At 37.6% G+C, this 14,658-nt stretch overlaps 1 protein-coding gene across 1 annotated transcript in view; it reads left to right on the top strand.

Moving 5' to 3' along the window:
- Positions 1 to 14,658, top strand: part of calcr (calcitonin receptor) — a 74,768-nt gene that overhangs the window by 26,154 nt on the left and 33,956 nt on the right. Inside the window, exons 2-4 of the mRNA XM_064348276.1 lie at positions 9,132 to 9,197; positions 13,113 to 13,275; positions 13,709 to 13,816. Coding sequence (XP_064204346.1) covers positions 9,132 to 9,197; positions 13,113 to 13,275; positions 13,709 to 13,816 — 337 coding nt within the window. The remainder of the gene's footprint in view (positions 1 to 9,131; positions 9,198 to 13,112; positions 13,276 to 13,708; positions 13,817 to 14,658) is intronic.

Genomic DNA, 14,658 nt, shown 5'->3' on the forward strand with positions numbered 1-14,658 from the left:
TTAAGATGGAAATACTGTTTTTATGATCAATAATTGACCAGCAAGTGTGCTAATTCATTAGCTCAGCCCATTGCATTAATATGTATTATAATAAGAATAATATAATAAGTATTTGCCTGCTATGGTAAGTTAAACACACTTGAAATCATTTTCTCAGTTAATGGATTTTTTTAGGTTAACTGTTATTCAGCCGCAAGGTATGTGTTTCCTGACTTTCAGAATGTAGAACGTGTGATGGGGTTCTCCCCACCAAAGGCACTTGATTGAAGTTTCTGCACTTATTTTATTTGCTGATTCAAATAAGATTATATCTTTTATATTTAAAATGCTACACCTGACTTTGGATCTGAGCTGAAGTGGCTCCGCAGGATAAAAAGCCCCATACTTTTTGAGTCACAAAGCAGAGTTATAAAAAGAGCTATCATCCCTGGAGTGGTTACACGCCGTTCGCTTTCCGAAAACAGGCCAGCCTCGTAAAACCGAGGCTCTTTTGAGGAAGATGTCGATGGCCGTGCGTGTAAAAAAAAGAAATTGAGCTTTTATGTTTCAGCTGGCTTTTGATTACACTCGGGTTTTTTTTTTTCTTCTTCCTTTCACGTTTGACATCCACGTGCTCTTTGTCTCCTTCGACATTGGATATATGTTGCCTGCGACTCGCGGAACAGCTGCGACACATGTGGATTCACCGCTCGGGCGTCTCATCCCAGGGAGACAGATTAGTTGCAAATATGACCTGTCACAATAAAGGGGGGCCATTTGGACCGGACTTATAAGACCATGAATCACTCGCCGGGTCGGTGTTGGGCAGAGGAGCTAATGTAGAGTGCGGGGTCCTTCTCAAGTCTGTCCCACATCTGCTGGGAATGCAGTGGAATGGAAAGAGCATTAATAAGAGTGTCTGGCTGAGGGGGCGGGTCGGGTTTAACTCAAGCAATCCACTGATTGAACTCGCAGGTGAGTTAGGGATGCAATTCTGTGCAGGCTGTGGCAACGGAAATGAGTCTGAGCGGGGAAATCCAAAGCAGGGAAACCCTTATTTTCTGGTTATCTGGTGGTAGTTATCGTGGCGGGTCATGAATCTCCAACATGTTTTTAACAAGGATTGCATCACCAGTCGTATTGGATTTCATTGCACTGAACTGCACAACAATAAAATGTTCTCTTAGTTATTTTAGATCTGTAGTGAAACAATTCACATGTTGTTAAAGTGCAGATGCTCTACTTTTATCAAAGGTTATTTTTTAAATACTTTTTGGTTCCACCATGTTGAAATTACAGCATTCTTTACACATAGCCCCCCATTTAAAGGCATCATAATGTTTGGGAAATATTAATGTTATGTAAATGAAAGTATTCATGTTTCATACTTTATTGCATATCCTATGTATACAATGACTGCTTGAAGTCTGGGACCCATAGACACCACCAGGTGCTGAGTATCTTCTCTGGTGATGCTCTGCCAGGCCTGTATTGCAGCAGTCTTCAGCTCTTGCTTGTTTTGGGGGCTAGTTTCTTTACGGTATCTCTTCAGCGTATGAAACACACGTTCAATCGGATTCAAATCTGGTGAATGTCTAGGCCAGTCAAGAATTTTCCCGTTTTCGGCTTTAAAAAACTCTTAAGTTGATTTAGTACAATGTTTGGGGTCGTTGTCTTGCTGTAGGATGAAGTGCCGTCCAATGAGTTTGGAGGAATTTGCTTGAACTTGAGCAGATGAGATGCTTCTGTACACAAAATTCATTCTGCTGCTGCTATCAGCAGTTACTATATCAGTTAGCATGTACCTGTGGCAGCAATAATGCCCAAACCAACTCCCCCCACCACCCTGTTTTACAGATGAGGGAGGGTGCTTTGGATCTTTGGTAGTTCTTTTTTTTCCAGAACTCTGCAGACTCTTTTAGATACTTCTTAGTAAACTGTAACCTTGTCATCCTGTTTTTGCGGCTAAGTGGTTTTCATCTTGAGGCGCAGCCTCTGTAGTTCTGTTTGTGCCATCACTGACACATCCACGCCTGCATCCTTAAAGAGTGTTTCTGATCTGTCAGATAGGTGTTTGGGGATTTTTTTGTTTTGGTGAAAATTCTGCAGGCATCAACTGTGGAGATCTTTCTTAGCCTACCAGGCGCTTTGTGATTTCTGAGCTCACCAGTGCTGTCTTTCTTCTCAATGCTGTTCCAAACAGTCGATTTTGGTAAGCCTAAGGTTTGGAATTGATACTGTCTTATACCTGCACTAAGAAAGCACTGCTGTCTAACCAGAATCGCTTGTGAACCCATTTGTCCCAAACATTATGGTGCCCTGAAATGGGCAAAAAGTGCTGTGCTTTCTACATGGTGAAATACCAATGTATATAAAATACCCTTTAATAAAAGCTGAGAATCTGCACTTTAACAACATGTGAATTGATTACAAATATAAAATTGTGGAGTACAGAGCCAAATCAAGAAAAAATGTGTCTTTGTCCCAAATGTTATGGAGCTCACTGTTTAACTGTTTACGAGAGAGAGAGAAAGAGAGAGAGAGAGAGGGAGAGCTAATATAACATTTTGCCAGATTGCAGCAATGGTTTTTTCCCATAATATCATAACCCTCCATACTGCAGAAAAATAGGCAACCTGTGAAACTCATTTACATTCATGTAGCAGAGATCAACTATGTCTCTCAACCGGGGAGGTCTGTGGTGACATTTGTGGAGAGGTATCTGTCAGCACATGATTTGTGCTGAGAGATGTATTTGGCTACAGAGAGAGGAGCCAAATGACCAACAGGGGTAATTGACAGGCTTGCCCAGGGTGCTTTCACATAGAGACCTCTGGAGTGCTTTCAAATAATTGCATTGTCTTTCAAGAGCATGGTCCAGGTCGTGGATGGCATACATTTGGAATGGCTCCAGCAGGATTCCAAAGGGGGATACTATAGAGCTACACATAACCAGGGAGTTCTTCCCATCTCATTAACATGTAAAATAGATCCTTTATTATATTGACGCACACTCAAAAAAAAAAAAAAAATGTTAAAAGCGGTACTGTTCATATTATTTAATTTATTTAATTTTTCATGTTTTATGCACTCAAAAAAAAAAAAAAGTCGTACAGTTCATGTGATGTTTATTTTTTTTCTGTTTATATTAAGTCTTAATATTTGGATTTGGATAAACATTTCCATCAATTCCTATGCGTGGATTGAATGGGTAAAGCTCTTAGCTGTTGGGTCTAGGTCCTTCATGACATCATGAAGGGCCTGGTGTAATGAAGATGAATGTTTTAGGTTTTAGTCTCATTGCATATCTCCTCCCATAGTTTGAGGAAAATAAAAGTATTCTGTCCCACTAAACCAGCCTCTTTTAATCTGAGTGAAACATTCCTGAAACACTCCTTTGCCATAGAAAATCGTTGTCTGCGTTATCAAAATAGATGGCTTGTAAAATTAAGTTCAGGTACTTCACAGGGACAACCATTTCTTGTTTTTTTTCCCATTTATCTACACTTACAACGGTATGGGAATTAGCATATTATTACTAACACTCATAAAGTCTAACAGTGGAGATTGTAAGAACGATACATCTTCTAATTTATCTACAGTAGCATTAAACAACTAATAATTATTTTGTTAAATTTAACAATAAACTTATTAATCATACTAGATGGTAGTAGTCTTTCATACTATTATTAGGATAATAAAGAAAGAAAAGCTGAGACATTAACATTAATCGTCTGATTTTTAAATTGAAACTATATAACGGTCTCATCACAAAGTGTATTTTAATCAACTTGGCAACAATTAAACAACATAATGTTCATATCAAGTGTCTTTTCTAACCTTAGGCTATATATTAAAATAGGCTATATATTAATGTTAACTGCAAGAAGGAGCCATCTGCCTATGAAAAGTGCAGAAAATTCACCTTGATGATTTAAAGCATGAACGGGGAAATATTGAAAAGTTGGGTGTAGACTATTGCTAATTGTGCAGTTTAGGTTGCGTGTGAGTGAATGGTGTGTGCCCTGTGACGGATTGGCAACTTCGAATTTGCTAATGGACAGTTGATGCATGCAATACTAAGTATTTGTAACAGGGGTGTGGATATGACGATCTTTGATCTATCGTGAATGATTAAAATCTATCCACGATCTGCCTTCATGGAGAGATCGGAAGTCTTGTGGTTCCGAGTTACTGTACATTCTGTCAGAACAGTTGCGCTGACAAAGCATTCTAACACTATCCCATCGCTAAAAAACGTCAACACACCAATGAACCAATAGCATCATACATGGCAGGCAGTACCTTTAAAATGCAATACTGGATTCGATACCGGTTTACTTGATTGGAATTCTTTTCTAATTCCCCTCTAACTTGTAAACGTACCACAGCATGGCTGACGCTAGCTATGTTTACATGGAGCCTCATATTCCATGTCTATTCGGATTTTACAACACAATCATAATAAAATTGTCTCATGTCACCACCTCAATCAGAACAGACTATCCCATTCAGATTCAAATTTAATTCGGTTTGAAAGGGGTGGAGTAAACCTTTTGATGATCAAATCAATAGGAGAATATTACTGATGCAAATGTTGAAACTGTCTGCAGAAGCGCATTCTTCATGAATCTCTCTCTCTCACTTCGCTGAGCACCGTGATGCCATTCCATATATTAATTTAGACAAAAAAATGCATTTATGCATGATTTATGGTTTAGTCATAGCCTATTTCAGAGTCTCGTTTCGCTATTAATTTCTCGCTATTCAAGTCTCGCTATTAATTTCATTCTCAAGTAAAAGCCGCATTATTTGAAACTGGTTTACTGATTAGAAACCCTGATTTTTGACTGTTAATGTTTTGCAGAATTGCACTTGACTGCTGGTTACATTTTGAAATGGGTGGTCTTATTATCCGTTATTCTTTCACTTGTATTTTAAATACTTGAATATTACAGCCAATGTTTGTTTTCTTTTAGATCTATATTTTCTTATAATGGTATAAATAGAGTATTGTATAGTTTTGTTGTACTGTTCAGAAAAACAGTTGCAAAAAGTCTTAGAAAAGCGAACTGAAAAAAAACACTGTGATTTATAGCATGAATTATGTGATCTATATATCCTGAAAAAATTGTTATATAATATCTTGGCTGTGTCACCAACCCCATTTTAACAATTGAAAGTTACATTTAGTCAGTCTGATGAAGTCACACACAATTAATCAGTTGAAGCCACATATACTTAATAATATTGCATGCAACCGCTGTCCATAATTCTATTAAAAGATATGAGGAATAATAAATAAAATAAGCCTAATTTATGCTCATATGTGTTATTACTAATCATCTATGAACATGACATATTATGAACATTAAAATCTATAGTACTGTATAATTTACAAACCATTTGGTTTTGCATAGTACTGTACCAATTTAGTCAATTCAGTTCCAGCAATAAAGACAAACCTGTAAATTACTAAAAGTTTGCTTTCCTGATTTGTGCTTGTCTAATGATTTTTCAAATAAGGTATACCTAATATATGAACAGTAGTGAATTACTCTTTCTATGAACTGGCACTTACACAAAGCATTTTCACAAAACATGCCTTGCATATTGAATTGTGATAAAAACCATTACAAAGATTACTGTAGCAGAACTTGGCCTTGCGTGTGTACATTTTTATCTGGATTATTCTGGTCTATGCATTTCCGGAGACACTGGAAACATTGCCAGTGACTGGTTTCTTTTTGGAGACCCTGACATTATTGGCAGCAATAATGTGAATGGCTCACCAGGCAATTAACACCAAGCACTCACAATTAACACTGAGCATTTTACTGTGTACCATATCTTATATATTCTACCCTTCGTAAAATCTTGACAATGGCTAATATTTATTTTATTGCTTTGAAGTGGCTCTGCATTATAAATTCTGCAGTGAGTGCTCTTTGCTGTCATGTTCGTAAAACATCCTGTTTTCTTCATCTTTATAGGCAATGACATAAAAATAAAACATACTTTAATGGCAGGTTGCTTCATCTTTCAGTTACACAGCAGCCAGTCAGTGCCGTGGTCTCTCCAATCAAGATAAGAACTTTGGTTTCTCCAGATTTGGATTTTCAATAGGTGTGTCCCCTCTCCTTACATTGTCAGTTTAGGAGAGGAAGCTTTGATACTTTACCCTCTGCAGTCCACCTGCTCAGCTGCAACAATGTTTGGGAAGAGCCAGTGTTAGGGTTTCATGGGGTGCAAAGATGCACCACTTGACACGCGGTAAGCTGCAAACTGTGTGATGTACTATTGCACTGTGTTTAATGTATTTATAGCACTATCAATGTTTTCAATGGAAATTACAGCAAGAGCAAAGGGCCCCCTCTAGACCGTTCCTGATCATAAGAAGTTTGTAATTAAGGACGTCTTTCTGAGTGAGCACTCATTGCTGTTGACAGCCAGAGATGGAAGTTCTTCTTCAGCACATAGCAGTCCTCCTCTATGATATATCGTATAGCGTGCTGGCCTCTACAAAAACATTGTTCTCAGATTTTTCCCGGTGGAAAGGGGAATTAGTCTTAAACAGGTATGATACAAAAGTGTATTTTTCTACCAAATGCTTCTTTAGCAGCAGTGAACTAAATTTAGGTTCTATAAGCGTAGTTGTTAGTAGCATGATCACATTTCTCTAGCAGAACCATGGCGTGCATTTAACACATCTCAAAAATGAGGTGAGTAGCTGTACGAGCATCCCACCATGATAGCAGTTTCTTCCCAGAGCTCACATCACATATGAGATGAGAGTGAGGGATAGGAATATATTCAGCCAATTAATCTAGGAAACGGTGGTACGGTGAAATTTAGGGATTGGGAATTTGGCCAGAGCTGTGGGAAGCCCTCTACTGTGCTTTGGGATATTTAATAACCACAGTGAGTCAAGACCTGGGTTTGGTGACGGACCACACCACCTGTGGCATAATGTCACAGCACTTCAGTATTCTGCTCCTCACTAGCTCATTACCACTTCCATTAAATATTAACCAAGCCTGTCTCCGCTTAGCATATAAGGCAGAACAGATAGATACAGATCTTAAGATTCTATACATGTATTCCATTTATCTTGATGACATATTTTTCATAGTGGATTTGTCTAGATTCCACCATTATCTCGACAAATCCATTTATAAAGATCGCGGTCTGGGATGCAGTCAGGATAATTCCTTTGTTCTTTGGTCTGGCTGCAGCTTTATATCCCCATTTGCTGTAACTGCTTGCAATTTGTGTGTTGGTTCCGCAAATGGAGAGTGTAAATGTGGATGAACGATCAATTGTCTTTACCCAAAAATTGTCAGAATTATAGGGGGTAGCCGAGCCAAAAGAGCTCTACCAGGAACCAATAAACAGATAGAGACAGAAAATGAGTGGCAGGTGGGAGGTAGACTGTGATATAAATAGCCAGTGGTGAAAAAGACTATGTTCTGGACCAAAAAAGCACCCAGCCCAATCCGCTGCAGATGGTTCCCAGATGTCTGGGTGCTCAGGCTTTCCAGGATGTTTTGGAGCATTCCTTACCTGTTCCTGGTCCTGATGTGTGTATACTGTGATCCAGGCTCCCTCTGTGTGGTGGACATGGCAGTCATCTCTCTGATGACCAGCTGGATTTTCCCATACCACTAGCAGCTTTCAAAGAATTCAGGCTGGCACAGAAACCGTGAGACAACATTTACTGGGTGGTTCAGCCAGACCTGCTCCATATATGGATTTGTTGAGACTGGCAGCATAGACAAACGTGTCTCACTAGGTTGTGTCATAGTCCAGTCGCTCGCTGAGGAACCTCTGATGTTGACCGTGCCTGATGTTTGGCTGTTGTTGAGGTGAGGAGACTCTGAGGTGGTTGTGGCTCAAATACCCTCACTCTAAAACAGTCGTTAAACACCATCAGGACAGAAGCTATTTCAGTTCAAATGACCCATACTTGACAGAAGCTGAACTGTCCTTCATTGAGTTTTTGAGTTTCATTGAGTTTTTGTTTGGTTTTATATTGACCCCTGGAAAAGTAGTTTCTGTACAGCAGCTAATGGGGATATACAAACAAATAAACAAACTGAAAAAGACTGAAATCAGTTGAAATGTCTTTTCCTCTTTGGAAGAAAATTTTTCTTCTTTGTGTGGCCCTTGTTATTAGGCCCATTGTGTTTGAACCATCATCTCCATTTGAGGCTGACTGACATTTAGCATGTGACTTCCTTGTCTCTTACTGTGCCCTTGCTACCTATAATCTCGAGCTTTTAATGGGACTTATGTCCTTAGACCAAACTGTATCCTACAGTGGCCAGAGGCAGGAACTCATAAGAATGTAAATTCAGTTTCATAAAAATTTTAATTATTTGAAAGAAACCCCAATGGCTATCCGTGGCTGCTAGTTCTAAACATTTCCTACGTTAAAGTTCATGCAAGATGAATTTCAGAGAGGATTTCTTTCAGCTAGTGCCGCAAATTTGATACTTATTGTGGTCATTGTTCCCCTTGACAAATTTTGGGTAACCAACTCTTTTTTTTTTTTGGTCCGGCCTGTGGTGAGAATAAATTCACCGGCACAATGTGAGATCCTTTTACTGTCAAGCATTAAACTTATTGAGTATTTGAAATTCAAGCGACGGAGCTTCAGTTTCAGAGGTGAAGGGACCAATGGTCCCCTGGCTTTCTTTTGTGTTTAGTCATGTGTTCTGTCGCTTGTTGAGACTGTGGTGCTATGTGAATGTAAACTGGCAAAAAGCAATTTGAGTTTCACAGAGGAACAAACAGCTTCTAAAAGTCAAATTTCAAGGCTAAAGAGATATGTGGGAATTGTAATTCATTTTACCATGGAATGTAGTTTGATCTCAGAATGATAAATTATGATGCCCCCCACTGTACAATAATACAGACAAACAAACCTGCTGTGTGTCCCCAGCAGAAATTATCTTATGTTCATTTGGAATCTGGTGTCTAAGCTGTATTATGGGTTGTGCTTTATGATCCATATGCTGTATTTCTGAAAGGGATTGAAAATAATAAGCTCTTATAAAAAATATAACTTTTTATGTATTCTATTTCACCTTGAGCACAAATAACATTTTTATAGGTCTTAAAAGCACAGTGACTCTGTTTTCTTTTTTCAGATTACCTCAGGATCAGTCAAAATGGAATTAAAAAATGTGCCCTGGTTTCTGATATCATTAATGCTGGTAAGTCTACTGCGTTAAATGGTATTTTGTTTATTGTATTTTGTAATCTAATATCTTGGTTTTGTGTGGTGTGCATAATGCACATTAACAATAGTACAGTGTGGAAATGAGCTGTATCTGTTATAATTTAATAAACCTCAAAGATGCTGTGTTACAGTATACGCAACTCTATCAGAGAGACGCACTCAACTGTGTCTTGGCTTTGCCAGAAAGCTGCTAAAGTCCAATTTCAGAGACTGGCTACCCCCCCTCAGGGAGGAGCTCACAGGTCGCCAGACAAGGAACTCAAACAAACTAGCCATCCCAAGATGTCGAACTGAGAGATACAGGAGATCACCAATCCCCTATATGTGCAGACTCCTAAACGGTCAAACGACATTTTATTCTGCATGGTCAAAACACGTTGAGGGAAAAAAAAGATGTATATGATGTCGTTCACTAAGCCGTTAATGAGTTCAGTTTGGCAATTAAAAGCATGGTTGAGCTGGAAAAAGGCTGAAGGTCTCTCAGCCATAAGATGGGTGGATGATGCAGGTTTAGTTCAAGTCAGTAGCTCACAGCCACAAAGTTTGAAATGAACTTCCAGCCAGAATTCTGCACACTAGCAGGAGGTCCCGTTTTTTTAGCAGCAGACTACTGAACAGAACAGAAATATCTAACATGCCAGTGGCTATTGCAAGCATTCCATGCTTTTTAGAAGTAGCCTATTATATTTTCAATACAACTAAATTCAATTTAATAATGTATTTGAGTGCTAGTTGGCTAATGAATTAGTTTATGCATTGAGAAATTCATTAAATTAATGATTCCTCAACTAAAATGATTAAATTATCGTGGCACTTGCCTATGTTCTACAAATACGTCTGAACAATGGAAAAACTGAGAAAGCCTTTTTTTGTCAGCTGTCAGTCCAAGCTCCAAACCAACAGAAAAGGGTCCAAATGAAAGGGTCTAAGCACATCAAGCTTCACAAACACGTTCCCATGATACTGTCTTGCGTATGTTAGAAAAAGAATGCATAACAATAGCTTGAATTTAATTAACAGGAGTTTAGTTTTCAGCCTTAAGTCTGGTGTAAATGCTAAATGTTTTTGTGATGAAAAGAGAAATGCTTGTATTTATTGTCATGTCAAAGCTGTCAAATGTGGCAAGGGCAAATGCTGATTGAATTGATACGAGTGTGTATAGTGTGATGTGATGTGTGACCATGTTGTGTTTATTCTCACTGCATAAACAAAGCTGAAAAGCTTTTAATGTCATACAATACTCTTTTTTGCTTGTTGTTAATAATAGAAAATTGTATTAAATGCAATTTAATTAAAATGTTACATATGCAATTGTCGAACAAGGAATTTGTAGGAATTTATTCAACGTGCTTACTAGTCAGGTGTATAAAAATGTATTTTACTGAGATTCTTTTTTAACAAAAGGATGACATTTCAAATTGATCAAGAGTCAACTAAAAAAGAAAAATAACCCAAATGGAATCCTTTTTTTTAACACTGGATGATTTTTACCTGTAGGCTGAAATGCGTGGTGGCCTAGTGGTCGTATGTATGACGTCATTTACTTCAATGCTTGGAGTGACATCATATGTACGGCTGCTAAACTGCTACATGAGACATCGGTATTCCGTAAAGTTCTTGGAGTCAAAATTGTGAAATTAACAGAGGAAAGACTGCTGTTGCCATCAGGAAAATAAAAAGTGCACACTGATCTAGTGATTGTGTATATGTGTATATATATATATATATATATATATATATATATATATATATATATGTATATGTATATGAAAGCCAAGGCACTGGTCCTTATTCACACAATCTGAAGTGTGAGTACTGATCTACAGTCAGCTTCAGTCTTTTCATTTGAATAAGGTCAGAAAGACAAGTGTTCCTGGTCACTGACCCCAGATCAGCACTCATACTGCGAAGCTTTGTGAATATGGGCCAGTGCTTATGAAAAGGACCTTCAGGGGATTCTCTCTGGAGCTATTGTATTGATGCTAATGTTGATATTAATGTGAAATGAAAAGTTAGGGGGTAAAAAATGCTATTTGCTCACCCAGTGTAATTTGAATCTTCATTTCCTCCACATGAGTTTGAAAAGGGCAGTATCTTTGTCGGCTTTGGGAAGATTTTAAAGCAGCTCCATCAATAGCAAAATACTTGATATTTTTAAAAAGAGCTTCTTCAAAGCAGTACACCTTTATGAGTAAAAAGTGCAATATTACTCATTTATATTTTGAAGGCACATTGACTGAATTCATTTATTAATCTAGTTATTGTGAATCATTTTTGTATTAAATAATGACAGATGTGTTCATATACTTTCATTGTTACCTTTTGGTGCTATTTATCAAGCATCACATAACTGTGAATGAGACTTAAGTCATTTAAGTGGAGGTAATGCAAGTCATTACTGTGCACAGCTTTAATACAGAGCACATTAACTTGGTTAAGGCCGTGGAAATCTAGTTTTTGAAAACCCACAGAGCAGGTGAAGGGTTTTTGATGAAAATGATAACATCCAGCAAGAATGTACTCTAAATGGACACTCAGAGGGTTTGTCTGTGAGCCATAGGATGAAAGAAATACTGGCAAATTTACGAGCCAGTTAAGCCGGTGCCATAAATAATGTGGGTCCTGCAATATTGTGTGTGCGTGTGCTGCAGCTAGCTTCTCTCCTCAGAAAAAAAGTTTCCTTGGACTTATCACTCTAAAAAGGATTTACATTGTTATGTTGATCTGAGTGGCTTGTTCTACTGCCAGAAATAGATTTTCTGTGTTTAAATTCTGCCGTTAAATGTGCACACAGCTGTGCAGCCATGAGCAAGAGAGTTAGAGTGCCCGATTGAAGAAATGAGTGAAAATTGAAAGCTCAAAAGCTGAAATGGATGATATACCGAATAATGTGCTGAAATGCAAAATATGCACACAAAAAAATTTGTGCCTGAGACACTTTTTTCTTAAAATTCAAATGACAATGAACAAAATAGAATGTGTTTCTGGTTCACCTATTGAAAATAATTGCATGCACTGTATATAAAAATAAACATAGGAAATCAGTAACATGGCATGAAATTTAAGTAAAGAACATAATTTACCACCTAAGAGAATTACTGCAAATTCTTTTTGTAACAGATGTGAAGGTATTCTGAAACATGTCATCAGTATTGTGATTATTAGTACAATATATCCTCTTTTGATTGTTTTACACCTTTGAAATATGTTTGTACTCTAATTAAGTGCACTTATATAGCTTCTGGAAGTGCTAAATTCTATAACTTGACACTTAATCTAAACAGTTATTCAATAATTAATAAATAAATGCTCAAGTTGGTTGCATGCTATTCCCAGAGCATTGACTATGCTTTACTCTTGCTCATTGTGTTATTTCCCTTTCTGTATCTATGTGCCTTTTAATTTCTTATGATTTACACTTATGTGTCCTGCCTTCATGGCCTTTCTGGTTACACTGGATAAGAGTGTCTGGTAAATAAATAAATAAGAATTCTAATAATGAGGCTGGGTTTTTGATTGCACATGCTAATCAAAGCAATGAAACACTGCTTTGAATGAAACCCAATGAATGAAAATAAGAACTTGTATAGTATTCATTTCAAATTGTCAGTATTTGTTCTGTTTCTTTCTTTGGTTCTATTTGGTTTGGCCCTTGTGTGCTACTAAAATGTATCCCTGACTTACATTTGATAGCATTACAAAATTAAACAAAGGCTTTGTGTCTCATAAAACACTGAGAAATTAGTTAATAACGTTTTTAACAAAACATATAGCATCATGTGAAGGTCATTATACATTACTTTTGCGGGTTTAGCAGGGTCCAGTACACATAATGAGGCTATGATTAGACATCTTTTTTGTGGAAAATAAAGTGACTTTACTTTTACAGGGCGGATATACTCATGGGGCATCAGACACTAAAACGGAAGCCAGCGTAGAACCCTTTCTCAACCCTTTACTGACTCAGATGGAGGGAGACAGACAAAACTTGCCAGACGGTCTGAATAAATGCATTGAAAAAATCAACAGAGCTCAGCCCTACAACAGAACAGGTAAATGACTGATGGTTGAGATAAATTATTTGCTTAATTTAATTTTAAATATGTTCATAATGAACCCAAGTAAAATGTAACAGAATTTATTGTCAAAATATGGTTGCAGAAGAGGGCATTTTTATCATTTCATACATGAGATTCACAAAAAAAGTCTGTCAAAGCCAGATATAAGTAACAGACTCTTTATCGGTTAAGACATGTTCAGGCATGTAACATGTAAAGAATTATACTTTAATCCTGTGCATGGGTGACGGGAGTTGTAGATAGAGCTTAATTTTGGGGCGTGGGGGAGAATGGCTAGGGGTGGCTTGATATTGATTAGATGATGGTTGATTTTTATTAAGACACTTATTAAATTTAGTGCTGGATATATTGATATGTATTTAACATGGAAAACGTATAACCATGGTTACTTTTACATTTGGTAAAGGTCCATACTGTAATTGGACATGGGATGGATGGTTCTGTTGGGACGACACCCCAGCAGGGACCTTCGCTAGTCAGAACTGCCCTGACTATGCCGGATTTGACCCTACTGGTGAGATATCTTAAAAAATGGGTGCATCATTGGGTACATCAGTAAGATTTGCCAATTTATGAGAGTCCTGTCAATTAGTGTGGGAAAACAGTACAATAATCTGCACCAGAATAATTTACAGATTCTAAAGCAAAGTGGTTAAATCATGAACCATTTTCTATTTTTAACTGAAAACTATAGCTTAATGAAAAAAGGTGATTGGTGAAGCTGGTCAGATTTATTTAGAGGTCCAAACAATTTGTTAACTTCCAGAGAAATATTAGCAGCATAATGTTTGGGACAAATGGCTTCTCGGGTGTTTCTGATTAGACAAGTGTGTTCAAATGCTGCCGTAGTGCAAGTTTACGAGAGCTTTCTGTATCTAGTCTTTATTCCAGGCTTTGGAGTCTGTTATTGGCATCTGTCGATATGAGGACCAGAGCTGTGCCAATGAAAGTCAAGGAATTCCATTATGAGAAAGAATACAAATGCTGTCAGAAACAAAGGCCAATCTTAGGCTTACAAAAATCAACTGTTTGCAACATCATTAAGAAGAAAATAGCACTGGTGAGCTCAAGACCTGGTAGACTAAGATAGACAGTTAATGACTGAAACATTTGTGCCATAATGGGAAAAAAAACCCAACAAAAACCGGTACAACAGATCAGAAACACTCTTCTGGAGGTAGGCATGGATGCCTCAGTGACTACTATCTGTAGATTTCAAGCACAGAACCACAGAGGCAAACCACTAGTTAGCCACAGAAAACATGATGGCCAGGTTACAGCTTGCTAAGAAGTACCTAAAAGAGTTCTGGAAAAAGGTCTTGTGGACAGATGAGACCAACATTCACTTTTATCAGA

Source organism: Anguilla rostrata, chromosome 8 (genome assembly GCF_018555375.3).
Source record: "Anguilla rostrata isolate EN2019 chromosome 8, ASM1855537v3, whole genome shotgun sequence".
In the NCBI taxonomy this organism is placed as follows: domain Eukaryota; kingdom Metazoa; phylum Chordata; class Actinopteri; order Anguilliformes; family Anguillidae; genus Anguilla; species Anguilla rostrata.